Genomic DNA, 26,051 nt, shown 5'->3' with positions numbered 1-26,051 from the left:
GTAAATGAGAACTTGGTTAAATAAAGGTGAAATATATATATATATATATATATATATATATATATATATATATATACATACACACTGCTCAAAAAAATAAAGGGAACACTAAAATAACACATCCTAGATCTGAATGAATTAAATATTCTTATTAAATACTTTTTTCTTTACATAGTTGAATGTGCTGACAACAAAATCACACGCAAATAATCGATGGTAATCAAATTTATCAACCCATGGACGTCTGGATTTGGAGTCACACTCAAAATTAAAGTGGAAAACCTACACTACAGGGTGATCCAACTTTGATGTAATGTCCTTAAAACAAGTCAAAATGAGGCTCAGTAGTGTGTTTGGCCTCCACGTGCTTGTATGACCTCCCTACAATGCCTGGGCATGCTCCTGATGAGGTTGCGGATGGTCTCCTGAGGGGTCTCCTCCCAGACCTGGACTAAAGCATCCGCCAACTCCTGGACAGTCTGGTGGATGGAGCGAGACATGATGTCCCAGATGTGCTCAATTGGATTCAGGTCTGGGGAACGGGTGGGCCAGTCCATAGCATCAATGCCTTCCTCTTGCAGGAAATGCTGACACACTCCAGCCACATGAGGTCTAGCATTGTCTTGCATTGGGAGGAACCTGGCGAGCACATGGAGGGCTGTGCGGCCCCCCAAAGAAATGCCACCCCACACCATGACTGACCCACCGGTCATGCTGGAGGATGTTGCAGGCAGCAGAACGTTCTCCACGGCGTCTCCAGACTCTGTCACGTCTGTCACATGTGCTCAGTGTGAACCTGCTTTCATCTGTGAAGAGCACAGAGCGCCAGTGGCGAATTTGCCAATCTTGGTGTTCTCTGGCAAATGCCAAACGTCCTGCACGGTGTTGGGCTGTAAGCACAACCCCCATCTGTGGACGTCGGGCCCTCATACCACCCTCATGGAGTCTGTTTCTGACCGTTTGAGCAGACACATGCACATTTGAGGCCTGCTGGAGGTCATTTTGCAGGGCTCTGGCAGTGCTCCTCCTGCTCCTCCTTGCACAAAGGCGGAGGTAGCGGTCCTGCTGCTGGGTTGTTGCCCTCCTACGGCCTCCTCCACGTCTCCTGATATACTGGCCTGTCTCCTGGTAGCGCCTCCATGCTCTGGACACTACGCTGACAGACACAGCAAACCTTCTTGCCACAGTTCGCATTTATGTGCCATCCTGGATGAGCTGCACTACCTGAGCCACTTGTGTGGGTTGTAGACTCCATCTAGGAACTGAGAAGTAGTCTGTGGTCACCAACTGCAGAACCACTCCTTTATTGGGGGTGTCTTGCTAATTGCCTATTATTTCCACCTGTTGTCTATTCCATTTGCACAACAGCATGTGAAATGTATTGTCAATCAGTGTTGCTTCCTAAGGGGACAGTTTGATTTCACAGAAGTGTGATTGACTTGGAGTTACATTGTGTTGTTTAAGTGTTCCCTTTATTTTTTTGAGCAGTGTGTATGTATGTATGTATATATTATATATATATATAATTTATTTAATTTTTTAAATGTGTCTTCGATAGCAGTTGAAGCAAACTCTAGCATTGAAAAATGCTTGCACTGTGGAGCCCTGACCAACCGACAACGTGGCTGCTGAAATAGACATGGCAGGTGTTCGTTTAGGCCCTGGTCCTATTCCCCCTCATGCTCTGACTCTGAGCGACTCAGACTCTCTCAGTGTATCTGAATATCTTGCTCTTGGGTTTGATGTTTCCCCCACCTCTCTGAGCTCTCTGAGAGGGGCTCCTCTCATGTTCAGGTGCAGTCCAGCCCGCGAGTCCACCTCTACGTCCATCTCCACCTCTCTCTCTCTCACTCTCTCTCTCTCCTTCTCATTATTCTGTCATGATTGTCTTTCCCAGCAGTTGAAGAGTTACCTTGTCGTTCCAGCCGCCCTCTCCTCCTGGACCTCTCAAAGAGCAATGCCCAGCTCATTGTGTCCCACCCCCCCAAACCCATCCTATATCCCAGAAGAGCCCTCCACTACAGAGATCCCAATTACAGGGCCCTGAACAGGCTCCAAACTGCAGCCCTGACCCAACCTCTCTCCCAGAAGAAGAGCCCTCCTCCCAGTCACTACAACAGTTTCTACTGCAGACCTCTGCTCTGAGAGGGGCTCCACAATAGACCCTATCTGAAGTTATTAACACAGCCCACAGCACTCACAGGCTGGCTGACAGGGTTCGTGTTATTGGGGTGCTTATCACCTGCCAATACACACACACGTGTTTACTGGGGAGTTCATTCATCAGATCACCGCCAAACAAGCTGCTAAACAGCCCAAAAAAAAACATCTCCCCTGTGAACGATTGTCATCGTCAGGCGCTGGAGAAATGAGTTGTTTCCCTCTTCATTTCCCTCTTGTTTTGCACTAGTGTTGCACCGGTGTGTGGAGAAATGAGTTGTTTCCCTCTTCATTTCCCTCTTGTTTTGCACTAGTGTTGCACCGGTGTGTGAACAGTGCGTGACAGGCGAAATGTTTCTTAAAGTGTCAATCTGCAGTTGAAACAATAACACAGCGGTCCCCCTTAAAACTGCTGAGCGATGGGGCTGGAGAAATGTAACCACTCTCAAATTCAAAGAAAGATGTTTGGATGCAAGGACTGGCTATGTATATTGCACATGTATATTTTAAATCATGTTTTGAGGCTATACAGTGTTTTTTTTGTTTACAAACATTGGAGTAAAACAATGTTAGATGTTGCTTTCTGTTGGGGTTCGGCAGTTGAACTAAGCTCATGAAGCATGTGATGTTCTTCAAAAATCAATGGGGCATATATCATGGGCGTAGCAATCACAGATTGCCCCTTTAAGGAAGGATGCCTCCGCTTAACATGAGCGGAGCTGAGTGAGGAGAGGCAGAATCTAGTTTGACAGCTGGAATTGTCCCATCGGTTTATGGAGTCATCTTGTAAGAAGAAGAGAAAATAATGCTATGAAATGGACAGAGGTGCCATATCAACGGCTCATTTCTTTACTGCAGTGTTTTCGAGCAGTAACTTTTAGTTAGTGAAATTTCGGTCCATCATTCATTGCAATCCGAGCATAAAATGTTCTGCTAACAAGAGAATAGGTTATACTGGACCATAAACGTTGGTTTGCAATTAATGGCGAGGAATATTAGATTGGGGTATTAAGATATTAAGTAATGAGCTTGTCAGATCTTAAGTAATGATCATTATGGCTTCGTCAAACCCCCCCGACCAGCCATAACTCAAGGACATATTGAAGTATTTATGGGATAGGCTTAGCTTTTCATTTCGGAAGCTCTTCAAAAGTAGCCTAATATAATTATGGAGTCACTAAGCCTACCCGAAAACAAGGAGAAATGACAGCAACACCCCGGAGATGGCTGCAACAAAGATGTATTCACTTCATTTCATGGTGCTCTTTTATCAAAACAATAAAGCTGACGCGTTTTTGACAAAGACAAGTTACCCCGACAAGCTACCCATTCTAATAGCAAACGTTCTGCTTTGTCAGCAAAAAGAATGTCGTAATATAAAAATAACGTATCCCTGCTCAGGTTATGAGAGGGAGTAAACTAACAATTTTGCTGAGTCAGTGGCCTTGTGCCTGAAACTTGCAGATTCAAATTCAGGAGAGATGACATTCAGGTTTGATTTAATTTCCTGGGAGCCTTGGTAAGCACAAAGCATGCAAAATGAAAATAGGAAAACATCAGAATGGCCACAGGTGATAAATGCATTGTGTGTTACACTGTCTTTTTTTTAATGAAAAGAATGTGAACCTTCTTTTAATTCATCTTCTTTTAATTTAACTTATTTTAATTAATTCTTAGACTCTGAAACTTAACCTAAAGCGTTCCCTTGACACGCTCTCCATTCTAACAGGAATGTTCATGAGTAACTTTCTCGCTCGCTCTTTCTCTCCTTCCCTCCTCGCTCTCTCTAGACATATCCGGATCCACACAGGAGAGCGTCCTTACAAGTGTGACGAGTGTGGGAAGAACTTCACCGTGAAGTCCACCCTGGACTGCCACATAAAGACCCACACAGGTCAGCGTGCAGTACACAGCGTGTAGTACACAGCGTGTACTTCCACTCCATCTGATCATGGGGGGGGGGGATCAGAGGAAACACTGTAGGAGGGGAACGTTGGTTCAAATGCCACCGTGGGAGTAGCGTAGGCTGATCTGTCCCTGTTAATTAGTTTAAGTGATGTTAGGGTTGTTGCTACATTAGCTGCAATATGTTCTCAGTATGGTCCAACTCTGTGGGTGTAGAGTGCACTTTGATCCATGATTTAAGAGTTACATTATGTAAATCAATCAGTAAATGCAGTGAAAGCGGGTCCGTACTCAAAAACAAGAGTTTATAAATTCTTGGACACGTAGTCCTAATTTGTTATAAACAATATTTAAATCGGCCTCATTTGCATGTCTTATCATCTAACGGCGCAGTGGGGAGTAATTGTGCCTGATGATTTATGGGACGGAGTTGTAGGTTTGATCGCCGGCGCAAGATGGCAGCAGAAAAGTTTTGTTATTCAAGGGATATTAGGAGATATCTCCTCACACCTTGTTCTCTTTTGGTAATTACTGTGGTTTGACACTCTGACCCTGGAGCAGACACACTCATTCTCCCTGATTAATGAGAAGGCCCAGACATTTGCTAAGCAGGCCTAATAGTCCCAAGTTATTGTTGAAGAGCTGTGGATCAGTATTCTCTGTAGGGACGTCTGAATTAACTTTTGGAACTGCAGTGATTAGAAAAGTGACTCGTTTCATTGGTACTCTAGGGGAGAAATCGAGGAAACGGCATCTTGTCAGAACGGAGGTGCCAAACGTTCATCAATGGAACAATGACATTCAAACTCTGTTTCAGGACATCATTGGCAAAAGTGTTTTGAGAATATATATTTTTTTATTGGTTCACATCAATCTAGAGTCACAATACACATTTTGGACCTAACACCCAACCCCCACTCCAAACAAACCCCTGGTGGCCCTCACTCGATCCCAGACCTCAGTCACATTGTTGCCAAACCTACCACTTTGTTAAATAATGAGAATCAGTGGTACACAGTAAATCCCCATTAGGGCTACATACTATAGGGGAAAACAAGAAGAAACCTACCGTTAACAATGCTATCATTCTGTTGTTCTCCCCCTGCAGGTCAGAAGCTGTTCAACTGTCACATGTGCAACACATCCTTTTCCACCAAAGGGAGTCTGAAAGTCCACATGCGTCTCCACACAGGCTCCAAGCCCTTCAAATGCCCCTTCTGCGAGCTCCGCTTCCGCACCTCAGGCCACCGCAAGACCCACATCCAGTGTCACTACCGGCCCAGCTCAGAGGGTCGGAAGGCCAAGCGAGCGGCATCGTCCAGAAGTAACCAGAACCAGCAGCACCCGGCTAACCCAGAGATCCTCCACCCTGTGGGCCTGCTCCAGGCTAACACCACAGACCATAACATCTACCTCCCAGCCAACCAGGTCCTCGCAGGCCAGTTTGACCAGAACTTGCTGCAGCAAGGCCTGGTGGGCCAGGCTATCCTGCCTACCTCCATGTCCGGTAAGGGCCCACTCACTCACTCACATCAGGGTTGGGGGTAAATTCCAATTCAATGAATATATTGAATTGAACATGGGTTCCTCAGTGCTGCTCAGCACAGCAACCATATTTCACCTGAACAGTCCGCCCTAACCTAGTCTACATTCAAACCATAGTTTGAGACTGAGAGGAGAGGTTTGAAGCCTGAGTCCAAGTACAGTCTGTTCTCAGTAGCCAGCCAAGGAAGAGCTGATGACTGGTGTCTGAGACTGCCATCATTGAAATAGTTTGTGGTGAAGAGGGGCACGAGGGGTGTTGTACAAAACAAAGTCATCAGCGATTGGATCGTCTCTAACCAATCAGAGTATCAACGCCAATGGCAATTTTCCAAACTGACGCTTTACCCACTTGTGTTCTGGCTCTGGCCCAACCCATTGGTTTCTGGACCAATAAGACGGCCCCGAATGTGTTTCAATTCATGAGGGGTCGAGGAGGCACTCCGATCCAGACTCATTGTGGAGAAGATACTAACGTCCATGGGCGTGGTGTAGTATTTGGCTGGAGCAAGGAGTCTAGGTAGCCAGGCAACGTCCTTCACGCCTGGTTCATAAGCAAGACCAATGTTCTGCAAATATTTAAAAGCACTTTTCCTGTAGTTTTCCTTGTGTGAGTGTAATGGATGTGAAACGGCTAGCTTAGTTAGCGGTGCCCGCTAAATAGCGTTTCAATCAGTGACGTCACTTGCTCTGAGACCTTGAAGTAGTAGTTCCCCTTGCTCTGCAAGGGCCGCGGCTTTTGTGGAGCGATGGGTAACGATGCTTCCTGGGGGACTGTTGTTGATGTGTGCAGAGGGTCCCTGGTTCGCGCCAGGTTATGGGCGAGGGGACGGTCTAAAGACAAGTTTCCCATCATCATGGAAAATAAATATTTGTTCAATCCAATTTATTAAGACATTCTCGGCTTCAACTACAGTATGACGTATCTGTTAGTTAGATCTACAGACTCGGATGAAATAAGGAGTCTGAAGCAACATTTGTGGAGTCTGAAAAGCATCAACACTTAAGAGTTGAAATGTTTTGACTGAACTCTGGCTCACTTCACCTCTAATCTGTTGTTTGTTCAAACTGGCGGCGAGGGGGAAGCCATCCAAAAAAGCAGCCATGAAATGAATTCCCCTCACAGCGCTGTTCGAGAATCTAGTAGGGCTTCGAAATGACTTAGAAATGGCTTCCACGCACCGTGCTCATTGCTGGCACACAACTCGGGGTGCTCCTGGCAGCCTCTCTCTCTCTCTCTCCCTCTCTCTCTAGTTCCCTCGAAGATCCCCCGTTGGATGATAAGTTACTCTGAGCCACTCCTCTTATCTGTTCGAGCAGACGGAAAGCACATTGAGCAAACACAGAAAAATCGGAATTATTACCATTCATTTTTTTATTATGTCAATTATTTCTGAAAGTCCTACACCTTATACTTTGGTTTATGGTGGGTTTAGAGTCTAGACAGGTGAACTGGGCTCATCATGCATTTCTAAGTGCCATTCTTCCAGAATAGATGGGTGTTTTGTGATTCATTTAAACGATAGAAAATGTCTATAAATATCACAGAATGGGAGTCTGCTTTTTATAACAGCCCGTTATGTGTACAAACTCGATGCCTTAAAATGCAAGTCGAATTATCCAAGCCTGGGACAATTAAGGTCTTCTAATCTAATAGTGTGGTTTGTGATTCTATTGTAGCGGGTGGTGACCTGACAGTGTCTCTGTCGGAGGGTCTGGCTACTCTGGAGGGCATCCACCTCCAGCTCACCTCTGCCAACCTAGTGTGTCCCAACGTCCAAATCTCTGGCATCGACTCCAGCAACATCAACAACATCACACTGCAGGTAATGAGGTGTGTGTGTGTGTGTGTGTGTGTGTGTGTGTGTGTGTGTGTGTGTGTGTGTGTGTGTGTGTGTGTGTGTGTGTGTGTGTGTGTGTGTGTGTGTGTGTGTGTGTGTGTGTTCGTGTGTGCTTGTCACTGCCAGTGTCACCTACTTCTCACCCTCTCTTTCCTCTCCTTTGCTCCACCTCTCCTTCTCCCTTTGTTCCCTCTTTTTCATCATCTGTCCTAACTCTCCTCTGCTCCCCTATCGCTTTCTCTTTCTCATTCATCTCTGTCTTTCTCTCTCTCTCTTTCACCTCTCTCTTCCTCTCTCTCTCTCTTTCACCTCTCTCTTCCTCTCTTTCTCCCTCTCTCTCTATTTTACCTCTCTCTCTTTCACCTCTCTCTCCCTCTCTCTCTCTTTCATCTCTCTCTTCCTCTCTCTCTCCCTCTCTCTCTATTTTACCTCTCTCTCTTTCACCTCTCTCTCCCTCTCTCTCTCTTTCATCTCTCTCTTTCTCTCTCTCGCTCTCTCTGTTTCATCTCTTTTTTTAAAATCTCTCTCCTCTCTCTCTCTCTCTCTCTCTTTCACCTCTCTTTCTCTCGCTCTCTCTCTCCCTCCTACCCCTCTCTTGTGTTGACTCATTGGTATTCTCCCATCCCCTCCAGATTGACCCAGCCATCCTCCAGCAGGGAGGTCTCCTCTCCCACGCCCTGACAGGAGACGGAAGCCTGACCAGCCACCCTGGTGCCCACCTCATGGCCACGGGAGACCCCTCGGCGTCCAGCTCCAATTTGGTCCTGCACCCGCTCACCAGCCTGGCTCTGCACCCCCCCGCTATCGGCCCCGGCCACGTCACCATGGGTAGCCTTGGCGAGCACGACATCACAGGTGCATGGTGGTCCCGTCTTCACCCAGGAATTTCGCATTTCTGTTCCTATACTAACATGATCCCTCAGGAGAATTGAAGGGGTAGTTCCCTCGGAAAGTTCACTTGTGTTATCAAATCAAATTCAAATCAAATGTATTTATATAGCCCTTCTGACATCAGCTGATATATCAAAGTGCTGTACAGAAACCCAGCCTAAAACCCCAAATAGCAAGCAATGCAGGCGTAGAAGCATGGTGGCTAGGAAAAACTCCCAAGAAAGGACAAAACCTAGGAAGAACCCTAAAGAGGAACCAGGCTATGAGGGGTGGCCAGTCCTCTCCTGGCTGTGCCGGGTGGAGATTATAACAGAACATGGCCAAGATGTTTAAATGTTCATAATAATTAATAATAATCACAGTAGTTGTCGAGGGTGCAACAAGTCAGCACCTCAAGAGTAAATGTCAGTTGGTTATGTTTATTAGTTTATTAGTCCATTACAATCCCAAAGCATTGTGCATGTCAGCATTCACGTTTTTCAAGATGGAGCATTTTCTGTTCAAAGCAGAAACTGGAGTGCCTTTTCGATGTACACATTTTCTTCTCCTCAATTGACCTGTTCCCTCAACAGATGCATACATTTTATTTGACAACACAGGTGCATGGTGCTCCCGTCTTCTCCCCCATACCTCTCATATGCATTCCTATACTAACATTGACCACGTTTACATGCACACTGTGTTCCAGGTTGTAGTTCATATCCCGCTTAAAGTCTTATCCCTGTAACCATGAATAAACAGAATGTTCCTCATTTAAGGTCATATGGGTTAAATCGAATAGTAACGGAAATATGGACACTGCATGTATCAAACTTTAGTTGACAAATGGACTACCAAATGTCGGAAATTATAATATGGCCTACCAAATGTCGGAAATTATAAGCAGAATAAAAAATATATATATATATATTATGGTGGATGGAACTGCGCAGGGAGCCTACTTTTTGATGTGATTTGTTTGACAATCAGATGAAAACATCACACAACACCCATGAAAAGCTAAACTCAGCCTCCGCAGACCGCAAAAAGAACATTAAGGGGGATACGATTTTTACATGCCACAGTATCCCGTCTTCGATCTGCATATCCCAGGCATCATTTTCCGGGTTTCTCATAACCGGGATGCAAGCTTTTTTGGGTTATTGTAAACGGGATATGATGTTTATATACATCAACTCAAAAACAGAATACTTGAGTATTGTGAATAATAACAGGATATTGGTGGGCATGTAAACGTGGTCATTATCAATAATTAATACAATTCTGGATTTTCCTCGACGACGCCGAATCCTTTTTGCTTCCTTGCAGCCAAACTTAAAATGGGTAGATGTTTCACTAAAGTGTTTCTTAACTAATGTGTGCAGCTGACGATGTCTCTTCTACTCATATCCTCTCCTCTCTTTTGGGCTCTACAGCTTTATTTTGTTGATATGAGTGGTATGTGATGTGTGGCTCCACCTTGAGGAAACTGTCACAATGAGTTTGTTCCACAGCCATGCTTTCACACCAGCTGGACCTACTTTGACAGCATAGGGTGTCAGCCTAAGCCATGGGAGATGGCGGGAGAGGAGAGGAGAGAATAGATGGAGGGAGGGAGTAAAATGGGGATAAGGAGAAGAGGGATGAAAAGGGGAGAGGATAGGAGAGGAAAAAAAGAGAGGAAGGATAGAAGTGAAGAGAGTCAATTAGTTAATGATGGCTTCTGTATCTCCCTGTTTTCTCTCCTTCCCCCTTTAGGTTCTCATCAGGACCTGAGCCATGTGATGAATGCTCCAGGCCTGGTGTCCAGTGGGGCTCATGGTGCTCAGGAGATCACCCTGACCATCAACAACTCCAGCCTCACCCAGGCTCTAGCTCATGTCCAGGCCCAGGCCAACGCTGCTGCTGGGGGCAACACTGCTGCAGGCAACCACCCCCAGGAGATCACACTCACCATATCAGGTAGACACACACAAATGATCTGTCCCTATTCTCCATACTTCTCCCAAAGTGTACACTTGCACGCTCCCCATCATGGATTTAACAAAGAAGGAAACTCTCCAGCTAATGCTTGCACCAATCCAATATGCTTTTAAAGATGCACTATGCAGGAATTGCTCTGCCATTTCCTGGTTGACTGAATTTCAGTTTATGCGACAAAACAAGCAAGTATAGTGTAGCAAATCATTGTATCATCAAAAACGCTGAGAAATATATTTTCCAAAACCACATTTTGTCCCCCAGCTGTTTGAAGCTAGTGTGCAAAATCGAAAGTGTAAGACTCAAAAACTAAACTTAAGAAAGGGAAGCATAGAAGAGGTGCACATAGAACAGATCTACCGCTTCTTAGGCTTGCTTTCAATGAGAATTGCATAACACACATTTTTATGTGAATTTGGTAGAGTTTCCCAAAAAATTACATATTGTACACAGTGCGCACTTTGGGAAAACACACACACATGCAGCTACAGACAAACATGCAGACACTCACCATAGGTACTCACTCGCTCATGCCCACACACACGTGACAGCTAAACAAGCTGGCTCACAGGAGTACAATCATCTATTTTCCCCTTCACTTTAATTCAACAAACCAAGTTCACAAAGAGATTGTAGGGATAAAAAGGTCAGTAACACATCTTTTCATGAGACTATAATTGGTATACTGTACAGATGCATCAACAGCGCTTCAAGGATACTTAATCGTGAGATACAGTGGGGCAAAAAAGTATTTAGTCAGCCATCAATTGTGCAAGTTCTCCCATTTAAAAAGATGAGGCCTGTAATTTTCATCATAGGTACACTTCAACTATGACAGACAAAATGAGAGAAAAAAATCCTGAAAATCACATTGTAGGATATGTAATGAATTTATTTGCAAATTATGGTGGAAAATAAGTATTTGGTCAATAACAAAGGTTTATCTCAATACTTTGTTATATACCCTTTGTTGGCAATGACAGAGGTCAAACGTTTTCTGTAAGTCTTCGCAAGGTTTTCACACACTGTTGCTGGTATTTTGGCCCATTCCTCCATGCAGATCTCCTCTAGAGCAATGATGTTTTGGGGCTGTTGCTGGGCAACACGGACTTTCAACTCCCTCCAAAGATTTTCTATGGGGTTAAGATCTGGAGACTGGCTAGGCCACACCAGGACCTTGAAATGCTTCTTACGAAGCCACTCCTTCCTTGCCCGGGCGGTGTGTTTGGGATCATTGTCATGCTGAAAGACCCAGCCACGTTTCATCTTCAATGCCCTTGCTGATGGAAGAAGGTTTTCACTCAAAATCTCACGATACATGGCCCCATTCATTCGTTCCTTTACACGGATCAGTCGTCCTGGTCCCTTTAGCAGAAAAACAGCCCCAAAGCATGATGTTTCCACCCCCATGCTTCACAGTAGGTATGGTGTTCTTTGGATGCAACTCAGCATTCTTTGTCCTCCAAACATGACGAGTTGAGTTTTTACCAAAAAGTTATATTTTGGTTTCATCTGACCATATGACATTCTCCCAATTTTCTTCTGGATCATCCAAATGCTCTCTAGCAAACTTCAGATGGGCCTGGACATGTACTGGCTTAAGCAGGGGGACACGTCTGGCACTGCAGGATTTGAGTCCCTGGCGGCGTAGTGTGTTACTGATGGTAGGCTTTGTTATTTTGGTCCCAGCTCTCGGCAGGTCATTCACTAGGTCCCCCCGTGTGGTTCTGGGATTTTTGCTCACCGTTCTTGTGATCATTTTGACCCCACGGGGTGAGATCTTGCGTGGAGCCCCAGATCGAGGGAGGTTATCAGTGGTCTTGTATGTCTTCCATTTCCTAATAATTGCTCCCACTGTTGATTTTCTTCAAATCAAGCTGCTTACCTATTGCAGATTCAGTCTTCCCAGCCTGGTGCAGGTCTACAATTTTGTTTCTGGTGTCCTTTGACAGCTCTTTGGTCTTGGCCATAGTGGAGTTTGGAGTGTGACTGTTTGAGGTTGTGGACAGGTGTATTTTATACTGATAACAAGTTCAAACAGGTGCCATTAATACAGGTAACGAGTGGAGGACAGAGGAGCCTCTTAAAGAAGAAGTTACAGGTCTGTGAGAGCCAGAAATCTTGCTTCTTTGTAGGTGACCAAATACTTATTTTCCACCATAATTTGCAAGTAAATTCATTAAAAATCCTACAATGTGATATTCTGGATTTTTTTCTCTAATTTTGTCTGTCATCGTTGACGTGTACCCACGATGAATATTACAGGCCTCTCTCATCTTTAAGTGGGAGAACTTGCACAACTGGTGGCTGACTAAATACTTTTTTGCCCTAAATATGTCATTGTGGCACTCACATTCCACAGAAATGTAAGTTAGGTGTTTGTGTGTCAATTGACATACTGGACACAGTCACTCACACACACACACACACACACACACTCACAGGCACAAGTTTGATTCACTCTAATGCATACACATTCAAACATCCTCCTACAATAGCCAAAACTTAATCCGGTATACCTATATCCAGCTCAGAATCAGTTCCCCTCCACTCTGCCCGGGAATTAAATTTAAGTCATAAAATTTAAAGTGCTTCATCACAGAGAGGCAATTTCACGGTAGCAATTTAATGGAGTGATGCTGAAACTAAAAATGGTTTTATGCCAAACAAAAACCAATGATTTCAAAGTTAAACATACAACTCTATGCACAAGTGCGACTTTTAACAATTTCCACAGAAAAATGTGCAAAAACACATTTACTTGACGAACAGTGCAGATGCTAAGTTTTATAACAGAATGCTGGTTCGTGCTTCTTGTGCCGTCATTCTGTGACCAAACTTTGCATGAATGTAAACAAAGCCAATTAACGGAGAGATGAAGACTGTAGGACGAAGAAAGAGGAAAAAGGGGCGGGGGAAGATAATTTAGTCACGTCACTGTTGGATGGAGATGAAATGTATTTTCTCTCATCCTGAAGGTCAAGACCTCCTCCAGCAGCACGGCACCCATGGTGGCGGAGAGATGATTGGCGGGATCAGGCTGGCATCCCACCAAACCACAGGTGCCACCCTCACCATTGGCAATGACCACCTTCTACCTCAGAGCAACGCGGGCATGACTGGTAAGGGCTGGCAGCAGCACTGACTGCTGTGTGTGTATGTTTGCATCTACTCACCCATTGTGCAGCCCGCTTGGAGCGCACAGTGAAAGGCCTGTGACGTAAAGTGTGTTGAGTGATTCGTTCAGCGGGAGAGCTGGAGAGATGGGTCAATTAACACTCTGATTGCAGTACCTCTCAACGCTCATCACTTGTGGAGTTTCGTCAACTTCCCAGAGCCATCGTCATCGATCTCCTCTCAACTCAAGTGGACAACATTCTGTTACAAACAATGAATAGGCGTTGCGAGGAGTTTGGTCGTTTTGGTATGCGTGTCTGTTCATGTGTGTTTGCATCTTCACAGTCCCCGCTATCCCATAGGGTGTATTTTTATCGTTTAAAAAAAGAAATATGATTCTACTGCTTGCGTCAGTTCCCTGATGTGGAATAGAGTTCCATGTAGCAATGGCTCAATGTAGGACTGTGTGCCTCCCATAGTCTGTTCTGGACCTGAGGATTGTGAAGAGACCTCCGGTGGCATGTCTTGTGGTGTATGCACGGGTGTCCGAGCTGTGTGCCAGTAGTTTAAACAGACACCTCGGCGCAATCAGCATGTCAACATTTCTTTCAAAAATAAGTAGTGATGAAGTCTATCTCTCCTCTACTTTGAGCCATGAGAGATTGAAATGCATATCATTGTACATTTAAGGGCCAGCCATGCTGCCCTGTTCAGAGCCAATTGTAATTTTCCAACGTCCCTCTTTGTGGCACTTGACCACACGACTGAACAGTAGTCCAGGTGCGACAAAACCAGGGCCTGTAGGACCTGCCTTGTCGATAGTGTTGTTAAGATTATGGACAGACTTCTCCCTATCTTAGCTACTTTTGTATCAACATGTTTTGACCACGGCAGTTTTACAATCCAGAGTTACTCCAAGCAGTTTAGTCACCTCAACTTACTCAATTTCCACGTCATTCATTACAAGATTTATTTGAGGTTTAGGCCTAAGGGGTTCTTGGCCTTTCACATTTTTACACTGTGGAACATTGTTGCCAGGATTCCTTGTAGTGGTGAGTGATGGCAAGCTGCTAGGCCTAATTTCCCTTGACACTGTCACACCACAATTTTAAATGATGCCGCAGAGAAAAAGTAAATGATCTGATAACTTCTCATAAAATGTGCTTTTTTTTCACGTATTTGCTGTTCATGTGGCGTTTTCAGGTATCTGCCCAATCCACTCCCAGTCAATTTCCGCTGGCTTGCTCTCCTTGCGATTGTCATATGCCACAGTGCATCATTCTACCCATTTGAAAATGCATAGCCAATTCATTTTCAATGGCATGGCACAAAAATGGCTTTTTAAAATCTCGCAAGTATTTCTGTCAAGATAAATTCTCACCTACTTCCTGTCTCTCCTGTCAGTCACCAGCCTGCCGCCTAGCACCTCCCTATCGCAGACTGCTGGCTCCCAGAGCCTGGTGATGTCATCATCGAGCATGGCCAGTGACGGCAGCGTGACTCTCACACTGGCAGACACACAGGGTATGCTGGACGCTCAACCTCAATTCACGCTCAACTTCAACGCACAGGTAACCACTCTGAAACACACACACACACACACACACACACACACACACACACACACACACACACACACACACACACACACACACACACACACACAGGTAACCACTCTGAAAAACAATATATTCCCATTGAAAATCACATTTTCCCTAAACACTAACCTTAAACTTAACCCTAAATCTAAACCTAAGCCTAAAATATACTTTTTACAAGTGAGGACCATTTCTCTGAATTTTGGTTGGTTTACTATTCTTGCGAGGACTTCTGGTACTCACAAGTATAGTTGAACGTGCTACACGCACACATGCACACACACACAGTAACAGTGAGTATCTTCTCTCCATAGAGTCAGCAGTACCAAACTGTGCTCAGTGACCAGGATCTCTCAGGACAACAGGCCACCCAGCAGGTCATACTGATCAGTCATCACCCCCAGGTCACTGAGGGACAACCTGACAATGTATACAGGGTCAGTCAGCCACTGTGCGTGTGTGTTGTGTTGTTAACAGATGTCTAAGAAGGACAGGGTGGTGGGTATGATAATGTGTGTGTGATGTGTGTGTTGTGTTGAAACCAGCTATCAGAGGAGGGCCAGGCGGTGGGGAAGGAGGACCAGGGGCATAACCAGAAGCAGAACCAGTGTTTCTACTGCGATCAGGTGTGTCAGAGTGCCAACACGCTGCGACGCCACTGCAGGCAGGCCCACGGCAAGGACCGGTGCCACGTCTGCAGAGTGTGTGGCAAGGCCTTCAAAAGAGCTACTCACTTAAAGGTAAGCAGGGACAGACACACAGTCACCAACAAACACACTGGAGACTGGACTATATAGCTTGGAACACTGTCAAGTTTGCAGAGTGTGTGGCAAAATAAAGCACCGCAGGTCTGGGCAGACACACACTACAGCACGTTTATATGTTGTATGTATTCCTTCCATTCCCTGATAGTAGTTGTCCTGCCTTGCCCTCAGAGCAGAGTTCAACTCTGGATAATTGTTTCCTATGGGGCCAGCTCTGAGTACTCTTGTGTGTATTCTGGGCGGAGGACGGGGTTAGGAGTGGGTTACAGGAGTCAAACAGCTGAGAGTTTCTCAGCGTTCAGGGGAGTTTAAACACAATCGCCTTGGAGGACCTGAGCACTATGACTGAAACCTTCTCTTCTGCTGCTTCAGTTTCTGACGTGGTCTCGTAAGAACGATACACCAACTGTCATTCTTCCCTCTGTGTCCCAAACGCCTCCTGCCTCCTGTGACAGGGTAATAAGCCCCGGGAGGAGCGAGAGGTAAAAGTTAACAGCTGAGTGCACACTTTGTCTCCTCTGACAAATGCTGTCGTAATCTACTCATGACGATACGGCTGCCCAAGGAAGAGAGGCTCTCCATTTAATAGCTAAACTCCAGCACGTAAACAGTGGGAAGCATTGAGGAGAGGCAGGAGCTTGACCTAATTTGTAGGTCAATATGCAGAGGTCAGCCCCCTACAAGCTGCTCTCGTCCAGTCTGAGAGCCATGCTGTTCTGCAACTCCTCAATGTCCTCCTCTGTCCTTGGCTGTGTGCTGTGTGTGTGTGTGTGTGTGTGTGTGTGTGGGCTGTGTGTGGGCTGTGTGTGTGTGTACTGTCTGTGTGTGTACTGAGTGTGTGTCCGTCTTTACCTAATATGACACGTGTGATCCCCTGATGGTGTGTCTGTGTCCATGTGTATGAACAAGAGAGAGCGCATATTACATGTGTGTTTGATTGTGCGTCATTCAGAGAGCGTTCGTGTGTGTTAAGATACTTATACATCTTCTCTGGCTCAGTGACACCCCCCTCATTCCTTGCTCATCCTGCTCCCAAATGCTTTCCTCATCTCGTTTATGGAATTAAATGCTCCTTTGGGTAGGTGGAGCGCGGCTAGAACGGTATCAAAGCCTGTCCCATGCTAATCAGCAGCCCCATGTAAGCCCAGAGGGGACATTTGGCCCATAGACTTCCCTGAAACTGGCTTGAGTTTCTGTTTAGAGGGGTGGATGCTTTGTTAGTACATTAAGCTTATTAAGCATTTGATGCAATTACGCAACAGATTTTAGTTCTGGGTGTCCGAGATTAGAGAATGATTAATTCATGTTTTTTTTTTTTTTTTCTCCACTTAACTGTTGCTGGGTTCATTAACTTCATGATGTAATTTAGAGATGGAGCTTCAGCAATAGTTAAGCGGGAGATGCCAGTACTTTTAGCAATAATGTTAAGGAGTTGATTAGCTTTTATTTAAAGTTAAATACCAAGGCTGCTGAAAGTGAGGCCCGCAGGCCAAACTTCACCCTGGACAACATTTGGCCCACCAGACCAAAATTTTGGGCGCATGTTCACACGCTCACACTCATTTGTCTGTGTAGTTGGCTTGCTTGCTTAGACTTTCCTATGACTCTGGGGACATGTAGAAGAAGTTCTTTTAGAAACGTTCAGTTGCTGCTAGTTTTTCCTTGATCTTAAAATCGGGGCTACTATACTATCCTTTTCACTCAGCACACTATCCTATGACGAGACTGGCCTCCTTGTTTCTTTGTTCATGACTAGGCAGGAGTTTTCTTCAGTCTTTTTCATTAGACTTTGAGCTTTATTGATGGTTTGTCAGTAGACTTTTGTGTTTCTGGATGGTTCATCATTGGAATCGGTGGTTTCTGGATGGTTCCTGCATTAGAATTAGAATTTTTTGGGATGGTTTGTCATTAGACTTTGGGTTTTCCAATGGTTTTAAGTGTACGCTGGCGCAATTGGCAGGCCAGTTCTCGTGCAAATTGCATAATTTGTTTTTGTAACATATTTGCTCTGTTTCACATTTTCTGTCACTGGGACCTCTGACCTCTTTCTCATACAGGAGCACGAGCGTGTCCACCAGCGAGGACCCTCACTGGGCTCCCAAAGGCCCAAGTTCTTCAAATGCTCCTCCTGTGATAAAGCCTTCGCCAAGCCCAGCCAACTAGAGAGACACAACCGCACACACACAGGTAATCCCACACACGCACCTGCGTGCGCACACAACGTTCACTCAAATAAATCTCTGACTAGTATTCTTATTTAGAACTATTGTACATCCCAGCCTCGACGGAGCGAAATTGAAAATGTAGCATATGAATGAAGTTGCCATCCGAGTCCTCGTCTAGAGTGACCTTCCATCAGGCATTTGGGACACTTCAAAAACAGGAAAATGATTTAATGTGCCTCAATGGCAAAATGACCAAATGCACTTCTTCAGAGCACATCAATCATGTTCTCTCCTAATGTGAATTTAACACAACCCGACACGACAAAGTAGGATGTGCCTTTTGCTTCTTTTGAATTGGAACCTTTTGTTCTGTAGAGGTAAGTCATTAAGGTGAAGTGCGACTTGAACGTTTTGACTCGTTGGTACTTACTTCCTACTCTTATGGCCACCCACTCAATGGCTGTGTCAGTGGCAGGCCGGAGTGAGATTGCTGTAATGTTGTGTGTTGAAGGGCCCCACTGGGGCAGCTGAACCGGTGTGTGGGGGGGGGGGGTCCTGTCTTACCTCTTATCGTCCCCAGCAGGAGAGACTGTAAGGGAGCTCGTACACACGACAGCCTAGCTTGCTAGTGTTACATCAGCAAGAGAAAAGCATCACAATCACAACCGTTGCTTTTAGCCCATCTTTAAGCTAACGGGGGGGGGGGCTCTTCGAACTGGAAATTGGTTTTACTCTCCATCATCTTCAACAAATTGTGTGGCTGTTTTCTCACAGTGCAGTTTTCATGGTTTAGATTGAGGCAGAGGTACTTAAATAATGGCCATGGACTTAGTTGCAGACATAACAGGTCTCCTTAATTTCAGTCAAATAAGTCGGTGTATTTTCACTGTAATGGTACCAATTATGGCAGGTCATTACGTTCCAAGATTATTCTAAAGACCATATCCTTTTTAAATGGGAGGCATCTCCTGGCAACGCTATTATTCTGATTGGCACAGTAGGCTACAAGTTATATTGGGAAATCTGATTTACGCTTTGCCAGGGGTTCACATCTCTCAGCAGATAATGTAAGCTGACATGGCCTTTAATTTTTTATAACAATTTTATTCAATTGGATGTAAATTGCTAATGCTTGCAGTAATATACTGCAACTCATCAATTACTGTAGGCGCAATCACTTTTTTAGAAGTACTTCTGTTCCGTATTTCAAACGTATCTTAGTGCGAGACAATGTTTTGTTGCCTTCACCGCGCACAAGATTGAATTAGAATGCGTGTTTGGTATTCATCCGACGAATTGCACCGCCATTTGCAAGCAAGTAACCTTTGTACTCATTTAAATTCTTGAGACGGTGTCTGTCTGTGTTTGTGCAGGTGAGCGCCCCTTTAAGTGTTCCCAGTGTGACAAGGCCTTCAACCAAAAGAGTGCCCTACAGGTACACACGGTCAAACACACAGGGGAGAAGCCCTACAAGTGTGAAATCTGCAGCATCAGCTTCACACAGAAGAGCAACATGAAGCTGCACATGAAGAGGTCGCACGGCTACGGTGAGTCACGGACACACACACTCAAACACGCGCAATACTTTTGCTCTCTCTCTCTGAGGAGGCTAGTCCATTATTGATGGGGACCGCAGCCCAAATTCTCACCCATTTCTCTAAATTCTTTTACGGACTGAGATATGTTCTGGGTAGCCTCAGAGAATAACATTGACACGGTGACTGAGTTCATCAGGAAGTGTATAGGGGGTGTTGTTCCCACGGTGACTATTAGCCTTTTCTGGATAGGACCCTCAATTTCCGCCTAAAATGACATACACAAATCTAACTGCCTGTAGCTTAGGACCTGAAGCAAGGATCAAATCTAATTTTATTGGTGACGTGCCGAATAAAACAGGTGTAGACCTTACAGTGAAATTCTTACTTACAAGACCTCCACCAACAATACAGTGAAAGAAATAGAGGTAAAAATATATATTTACTAAATAAACTAAAATAATTGTTTAAATAAAAAGTAACAAATAACAATAACGAGGCTATATGCAGAGGGTACCGGTACCGAGTCAATGTGCGGTGGTACTGGTTAGTCCTACATGTAGGTAGGGGTAGGTAAGTGACTGCATAGATGATAAACAGCGAGTAGCAGCAGTGTAAAAACGAAGGGGTGTCAATGTAAATAGTCCGGGTGGCCATTTGATAAATTTTTCAGCAGTCTTTTGGATTCGGGGTAGAAGCTGTTAAGGAGCCTTTTGGACCTAGACTTGGCGCTCCGGTTCTGCTTGCCGAGCAACAGCAGAAAGAACAGTCTATGACTTGGGTGACTGGAACCTTCCTCTAACATCGCCTAGTTTATAGGTCCTGAATGGCAGGAAGCTTGGCAACCAGTGATTAAATGGGCCGTACATACTACCCTCTGTAGTGCCTTATGGTCGGATGCCGAGCAGTTGCCATACCAGGTGGTGATGCAACCGGTCAGGATGCTCTCGATGGTGCATATGTAGAGTCTTTTGAAGCCAAGAAATACGAGCAATGGACATTAAACGTGTGGAAATCTGTCCTTTGGTCTGCTGAGTCCAAATTTGAGATTTTTGCGTCCAACCGCCGTGTCTTTGTGAGACGCAGAATAGGTGAACAGATTATCTCGGCATGTGTGGTTCCCACCGTGAAGCATGGAGGAGGGGGTGTGGGGGTGCTTTTCTAGTGACACGGATTTATTTAGAATTCAAGGCACACTTAACCAGCATGGATACCACAGCATTCCGCAGCGATACGCCATCCCATCTGGTTTGCGCTTAGTGGGACTATCATTTGTTTTTCAACAGGACAATGACCCAACACACCTTCAGATGACCTGGCCTCCACAATCACCCGACATCAACCCAATTGAGATGGTTTGGGATGAGTTGGACCGCGGAGTGAAGGAAAAGTAGCCAACACGTGCACGATATATGTGGAAACTCCTTCAAGACTGTTGGAAATGCATTCCAGGTGAAGCTGGTTGACAGAATGCCAAGAGTGTGCAAAGCTGTCATCAAGGCAAACGGTGGCTACTTTTGAAGAATGAAAAAATATCAAATATATTTTGATTTGTTTAACACTTTTTTGATTACTACAGGATTCCATATGTTATTTCATAGTTTTGATGTCCTCACTATTATTCTCAATGTAGAAAATAGAAAAACTCTTGAATGGATAGGTGTGTCCAAACTCTTGACTGGTACTGTATATTTTATTCAGCTTTGTTCAATTGTATTCTTCATGCTATAAAATAATGCCACGGAATTCTAAGCTAAATGAACTCGTGTGGCCCACAGCCATTTGGCATAGCCACATCAGGACCTAACTCAGAGTATGCTATTATTTTCTTCTGAAATAGACTACATATCATGCTTCTTTGGACCTGTCTAAAATTAATAATGTATTTATTGTGAAGGTGTAGGCTATAGTACATAGATTGATTACACTTTTTAAAATGGCTTGTAGGTTATGTGTAGAAGCCAGGAGATACTAATTTTACAGTTATTTGCTTGACAATCACCAGCCTGTTCAACCCACTATCATCCGTACAGGTGCATCAAAGCTGGGACCGAGAGACTGAAAAACAGCTTCTATCTCAAGGCCATCAGACTGTTAAATAGCCACCACTAGCCTGCCACCACCCGGTTACTCAACCCTGCACCTTAGAGGCTGCTGCCCTATGTACATAGACATGGAATTTCTGGCCACTTTAATAATGGAACACTAGTCACTTTAATAATGTTCACATACTGTTTTACTCATCTCATATGTACAGAGCCCTCCACTAATATTGGCACCCTTGGTAAATATGAGCAAAACAGGCTGTGTAAATCTATTCTTACCACTTAAGTGGTAAGCCATGACTTCCTGTTTCACTGGGGTATAAATACGATGTGACACACAGGCCAGGTTCCCATAGTCATCCATAACTATGGGAAAGACCCAATAATACAGTAATGATGTGCGACAAAAGGTTGTTGAGCTGCACAAATCAGGAAATGGCTATAAGAATGTAGCTCAATGGTTGAAAATGCCCATTTCCACTATCGTCAAAAATTAAGAAGTTTAAAGCAACTGGAGATGTTAACAATCGGCCTGGAAAATGGACGTGTGTTTATTTTGACTCCACGCACAGTGAGGAGGATGGTTCGAGTGGCCAAAAAATCTCCAAGGATCACGGCTGGAGAATTGCAGACGTTAGTTGGGTCTTGGGGTCAGAAAGTCTCCAAAACTCCACCTACATAACCACAAGTTGTGTGGGAGGGTTGCCATAAAAAAAAACCTTGCTGTCATCAAACAACAAACTCAAGCGCCTAGAGTTTGCCAAACGTTACTGGGACTTTCAATGGGACCGGGTTCTATGGTCAGATGAGACCAAAATATAGCTTTTTGGAAACAATCACCGGAGGTGGGTTTGGAGGTGGGTTTCTGCCGTGCAGAAAAGTACCTCATCCCCACTGTGAAGCATATTGCGGTGGCAAACGTTTGAAAAGAATTTGGCATTTTCAATGGATTATTGTGTTGGTTGTTGGTGTTAGATCAATCTGAAATATCGCAACCCTGTCACTAACTTTTTGTGATATATAGCATTTCCTATTCCATGGTAAATATGTGAACAGGGCTCTTTTTCACAGGATTATTGTGCATTTAATTTGACATGCTAATTGATTAATCCTCATTATAAACTGGGTGGTTCGAGCCCTGAATGCTGATTGGCTGACCGCCTTGGTTTACCAATCCGTGTACCACAGGTACGACAAAACATGTATTTTTACTCCTCTAATTAAGTTGGTTACCCGTTTTTAATAGCAATAAGGCACCTTGGGGGTTTGTGGTATATGGCCAATATACCATGGCTAAGGGCTGTATCCAGGCACTGTCTGTGTATGTGGGGGGTGAGTGCGAGAGTCAGTCTTTATAGGAGAAGGCTAGCAACAACAAAAAATTCCAAGGCGATATCTAACAAACGTTCACCTGCAGACATGTGTTTGGATGATTTACAATAGCTCTTTTATTGAGAGCGTCAGAGAGAGACAGTAAAATGAAGTGAGTTCTTTCAATAGATAGAATGGGTTTAATTATGGACCCTTGCTGTGACGCACTCTCCCGTTTGTGCCTATTTGGTTCTGTATACCTCCATTTAAACGTTTGATGGTTAGTACAAAGGAAATGTCCTCTGCTGAACTAACTCTCATGTCTATTGATGGACCCCGGACACAAAGGCTCTGTCTCGACTGCTTAAAACGTCTGTCCTCACCACCTCCTCATCTGCACAGTTTGGGGAAAACAATATGGCTGAAGGCAACTCGTCCTCCTCAGGCTGACTCATTGTCACCTTGTCAATTCTTCCAGATCAATGCATCGAAAGGCGAGGATTTTCTTTTTACAGTTGAGAAAGAGCTCTGGTAAACTCACCCCTTCCTCTTACTTCACAGGTGATAAATGTGTTGTGTGTTGTACTGTATTTTTTTTTCATTCTTAAACTCTGAGACTCCCTTGACACTCTCTCCAGTCTAACAGCAATGTTCATGAGTAACTTTGTCCCTCTCACTCTGTCCTCTCTTTCATTCTCTTCTCTTTCTTACTCTCTCTCCTTCTCTCTTTCTGTGTGTCTCTCTCCGTCTTTCTCTTGGACACAGGTCTCGATCGGACCCAGGAGATGACTTTGGAGCAGGGGACAGAGACTGAAGTGGATGTCCCTCCTGAGTTGAATGACATGGAAGAGGTTGTCCAGGAGTCTTCTGGAGACTGGCACTGTGGCATTCCCAATGTCTTCCCTTAGATCCCAACTCAGAATTTAATTTACTATCCCTGTTCATCCCAGCATAGACTCTTTACCAGGAGTCTGTGCACTGATGATACAAAGCACTGATTTTACTACTAAGTAGGTGTGGAAAAACAGCACTCAGATCACCCCCCCCCACCACCACCAACAGCTTTTTAATTGAGTTGGACAGTTCTGCACTTTTTCTAAAGCATACCCACGGAGATGTTGCCAATCAAATACTGAAAACGGAAAGCGTGTGCGGCTGTACCTACACACATTGGCTTAGCAGCAGCTATTTCTGCCTTTTTCTCTTGTCCTCAGATATGCATTAAAGGGGCAATCTGTGATTGCTACAAAATAAAATTAAAATAAATAAGCAATTGTAAAGAAACATTTTATGGTTAACTATCCTTTTGATATCATGGTTGTTTAGTCCTGGCATCCATAGCTCTGTCTCATGAATTTGAGAGTGGTTACATTTTTCCTGCCCCATCCCTCAGCTATTTACCAGATCAGTGGCGGGGTGCCCTCTTTTGTTATTGTTAGAACTGCGGATTGTCACTTTAAAGGCAGAGAACTGGTACTTAAATTGCTGAATCAGCCTGCGCTCTGAATCTCATTAGTACGAGTCCCTTATGAGACGTTTTAGTCAATAAGCCATTTGGTAATCAAGACGCTGACCTCCCAGTACAGTTCACCGGTCGGGGCTGTAGCAAGCTGAGGTAGGCTACCGGCGGTTTGTTCCTAGACTGTTGTTTACTCTGTTTGCCAATAAGAGGAGTAAACACTATAGATCTGCATGGCTGCACTGTCAGTCCTGCGGTACTGGTTCATGTCTCCCTGTAGAGTAGTTTAACCACTCACAAGCCCCATCCACAAACAGATCCTACCCTCTCTAGGCACCCCTGTAGATCCGCAGTCCATAAGTCAATCAATATAATGTATTTTTTTAAAGCCCTTTTTTTTTTTTTTACGTCAGCAGTAATCAGTCACAAACTGCTTCATATTACCTATTACATACTAGGTATAAGCAATAGTGTGAGAACTTCACCTTGCCCGCTGAAAGGCTGGATGAAACGTTAGTCTTATTGCTTATTCCTATCCAATCATTTCAGATCTACACTTAGCATATAACGGGCAACTCCATCTCTCCCGTGCTCCTGGGGCTGCTCCATTAACTGTTTGACAATTGAGCTGTGCTTTAACAGGCACACACATTGGAGTGCAGTTTACCAGAAAAATAAATTTCTTTTTAAATTCACATTATTTTTTTTGCATATTTCTCCTATACCCTTTTCTAAAAGGCAAGCTAAAGGGTTTGTTTTTGGTGATTTTTTTGGCCATAAAGTTAAAGGTAGCCTTGAATGGTGAGACTATAAAGTGCTAAGGGTCATTCATATGGATCAGACCTGGGTTCAAATACGCTACTCTTTGAAATCATTTGCTTTAGTCTGCCTGGAGTGCCAGATGGGTGGGTTTGCAGAATGCAATTTTGCACATGACTACTCTATAGGTTTCATTGTGCCTGGCAAGCTCGATCAAGCATAATGATTTTGAATAGTATTTAAACCTTGGTTTTGGTGTGGATTTGATCCCTCTCTTCTTAAATGTTATGCCTGTAATTTTGACAATGATGATGACCTGTGATACCACTGTTATTGGCTGCTGTATGAGGGCTTCAGGGGTTGACTCTCCACATTCAATGTGTTGCATGAAATTGTAATTTAGTTGTAAGCTTATGCACAGTCATTTTGTAATCTATTTTATTTTGCAATGTAAATAGTGTATGAAAGATTGCATATATTTTTGGATTCCGTATCAAATTGGTTGTGAACAATACATTTTTTGTCAATTGCTGAACCAGTTTACAGACTATAAGCTGTTAAGTGTTTTTGTTATTTTGTAATGTTAAAGTATTTAATTAATAAAACCATTCATTTTTTTACAGATTTAATGTGTGCCAATTGTTTTAGAAATCATGTGTGAAGTTGATTACATTTCATCTGTAATACGTGAAGATCTTAGTATGTCTCTGCGTCAATACCTTGTATCTAGAAAAGGCAAGTGAAAGGCACATGAAAAATCTATTGTCAAAACCCATTTCTGTCCCTCTTTCATTAGTCCCAGAGTTATTACACTTTCACAGCATATGGAAAAAGCATGACTACTTTCAACTTCTATAAATTCAAATGTCGCTTCCCCCACATTGAGGCATTATTACGTTCCTTTCCTTGATTATGCAAACACAATTACTCTCGGAACCAGGAGTGAGATGCAGCTCTTATGAGTCTGCTTCAAATGACCTGACCTTAATAGTGTTGAATG

The 26,051-nt window shown here is 44.2% G+C and overlaps 1 protein-coding gene across 3 annotated transcripts in view; it reads left to right on the top strand.

Moving 5' to 3' along the window:
• The window catches only part of LOC118364226 (zinc finger protein 236-like), a 97,469-nt gene extending 71,794 nt beyond the window's left edge, over positions 1-25,675 (top strand). For 2 of the 3 annotated variants that reach the window (XM_035745579.2, XM_035745580.1), the window contains exons 21-32: positions 3,951-4,054; positions 5,174-5,572; positions 7,288-7,433; positions 8,081-8,303; positions 10,077-10,280; positions 13,277-13,420; positions 14,820-14,986; positions 15,328-15,450; positions 15,559-15,753; positions 17,835-17,964; positions 19,316-19,489; positions 23,599-25,675. In XM_035745579.2, coding sequence (XP_035601472.1) covers positions 3,951-4,054; positions 5,174-5,572; positions 7,288-7,433; positions 8,081-8,303; positions 10,077-10,280; positions 13,277-13,420; positions 14,820-14,986; positions 15,328-15,450; positions 15,559-15,753; positions 17,835-17,964; positions 19,316-19,489; positions 23,599-23,741 — 2,152 coding nt within the window. In that variant the 3' untranslated portion in view covers positions 23,742-25,675. Of the gene's footprint in view, positions 1-3,950; positions 4,055-5,173; positions 5,573-7,287; positions 7,434-8,080; positions 8,304-10,076; positions 10,281-13,276; positions 13,421-14,819; positions 14,987-15,327; positions 15,451-15,558; positions 15,754-17,834; positions 17,965-19,315; positions 19,490-20,763 lie in introns of all 3 variants that reach the window. The other variant, XM_052489336.1, reaches the window with a different exon arrangement.
• Positions 25,676-26,051: the final 376 nt, after the last annotated feature.

Source organism: Oncorhynchus keta, chromosome 31 (assembly GCF_023373465.1).
Source record: "Oncorhynchus keta strain PuntledgeMale-10-30-2019 chromosome 31, Oket_V2, whole genome shotgun sequence".
Classification (NCBI taxonomy): domain Eukaryota; kingdom Metazoa; phylum Chordata; class Actinopteri; order Salmoniformes; family Salmonidae; genus Oncorhynchus; species Oncorhynchus keta.
The sequence above is the reverse complement of the archived record's forward strand: the minus strand, read 5'-3'. Positions and strand labels throughout refer to the sequence as shown.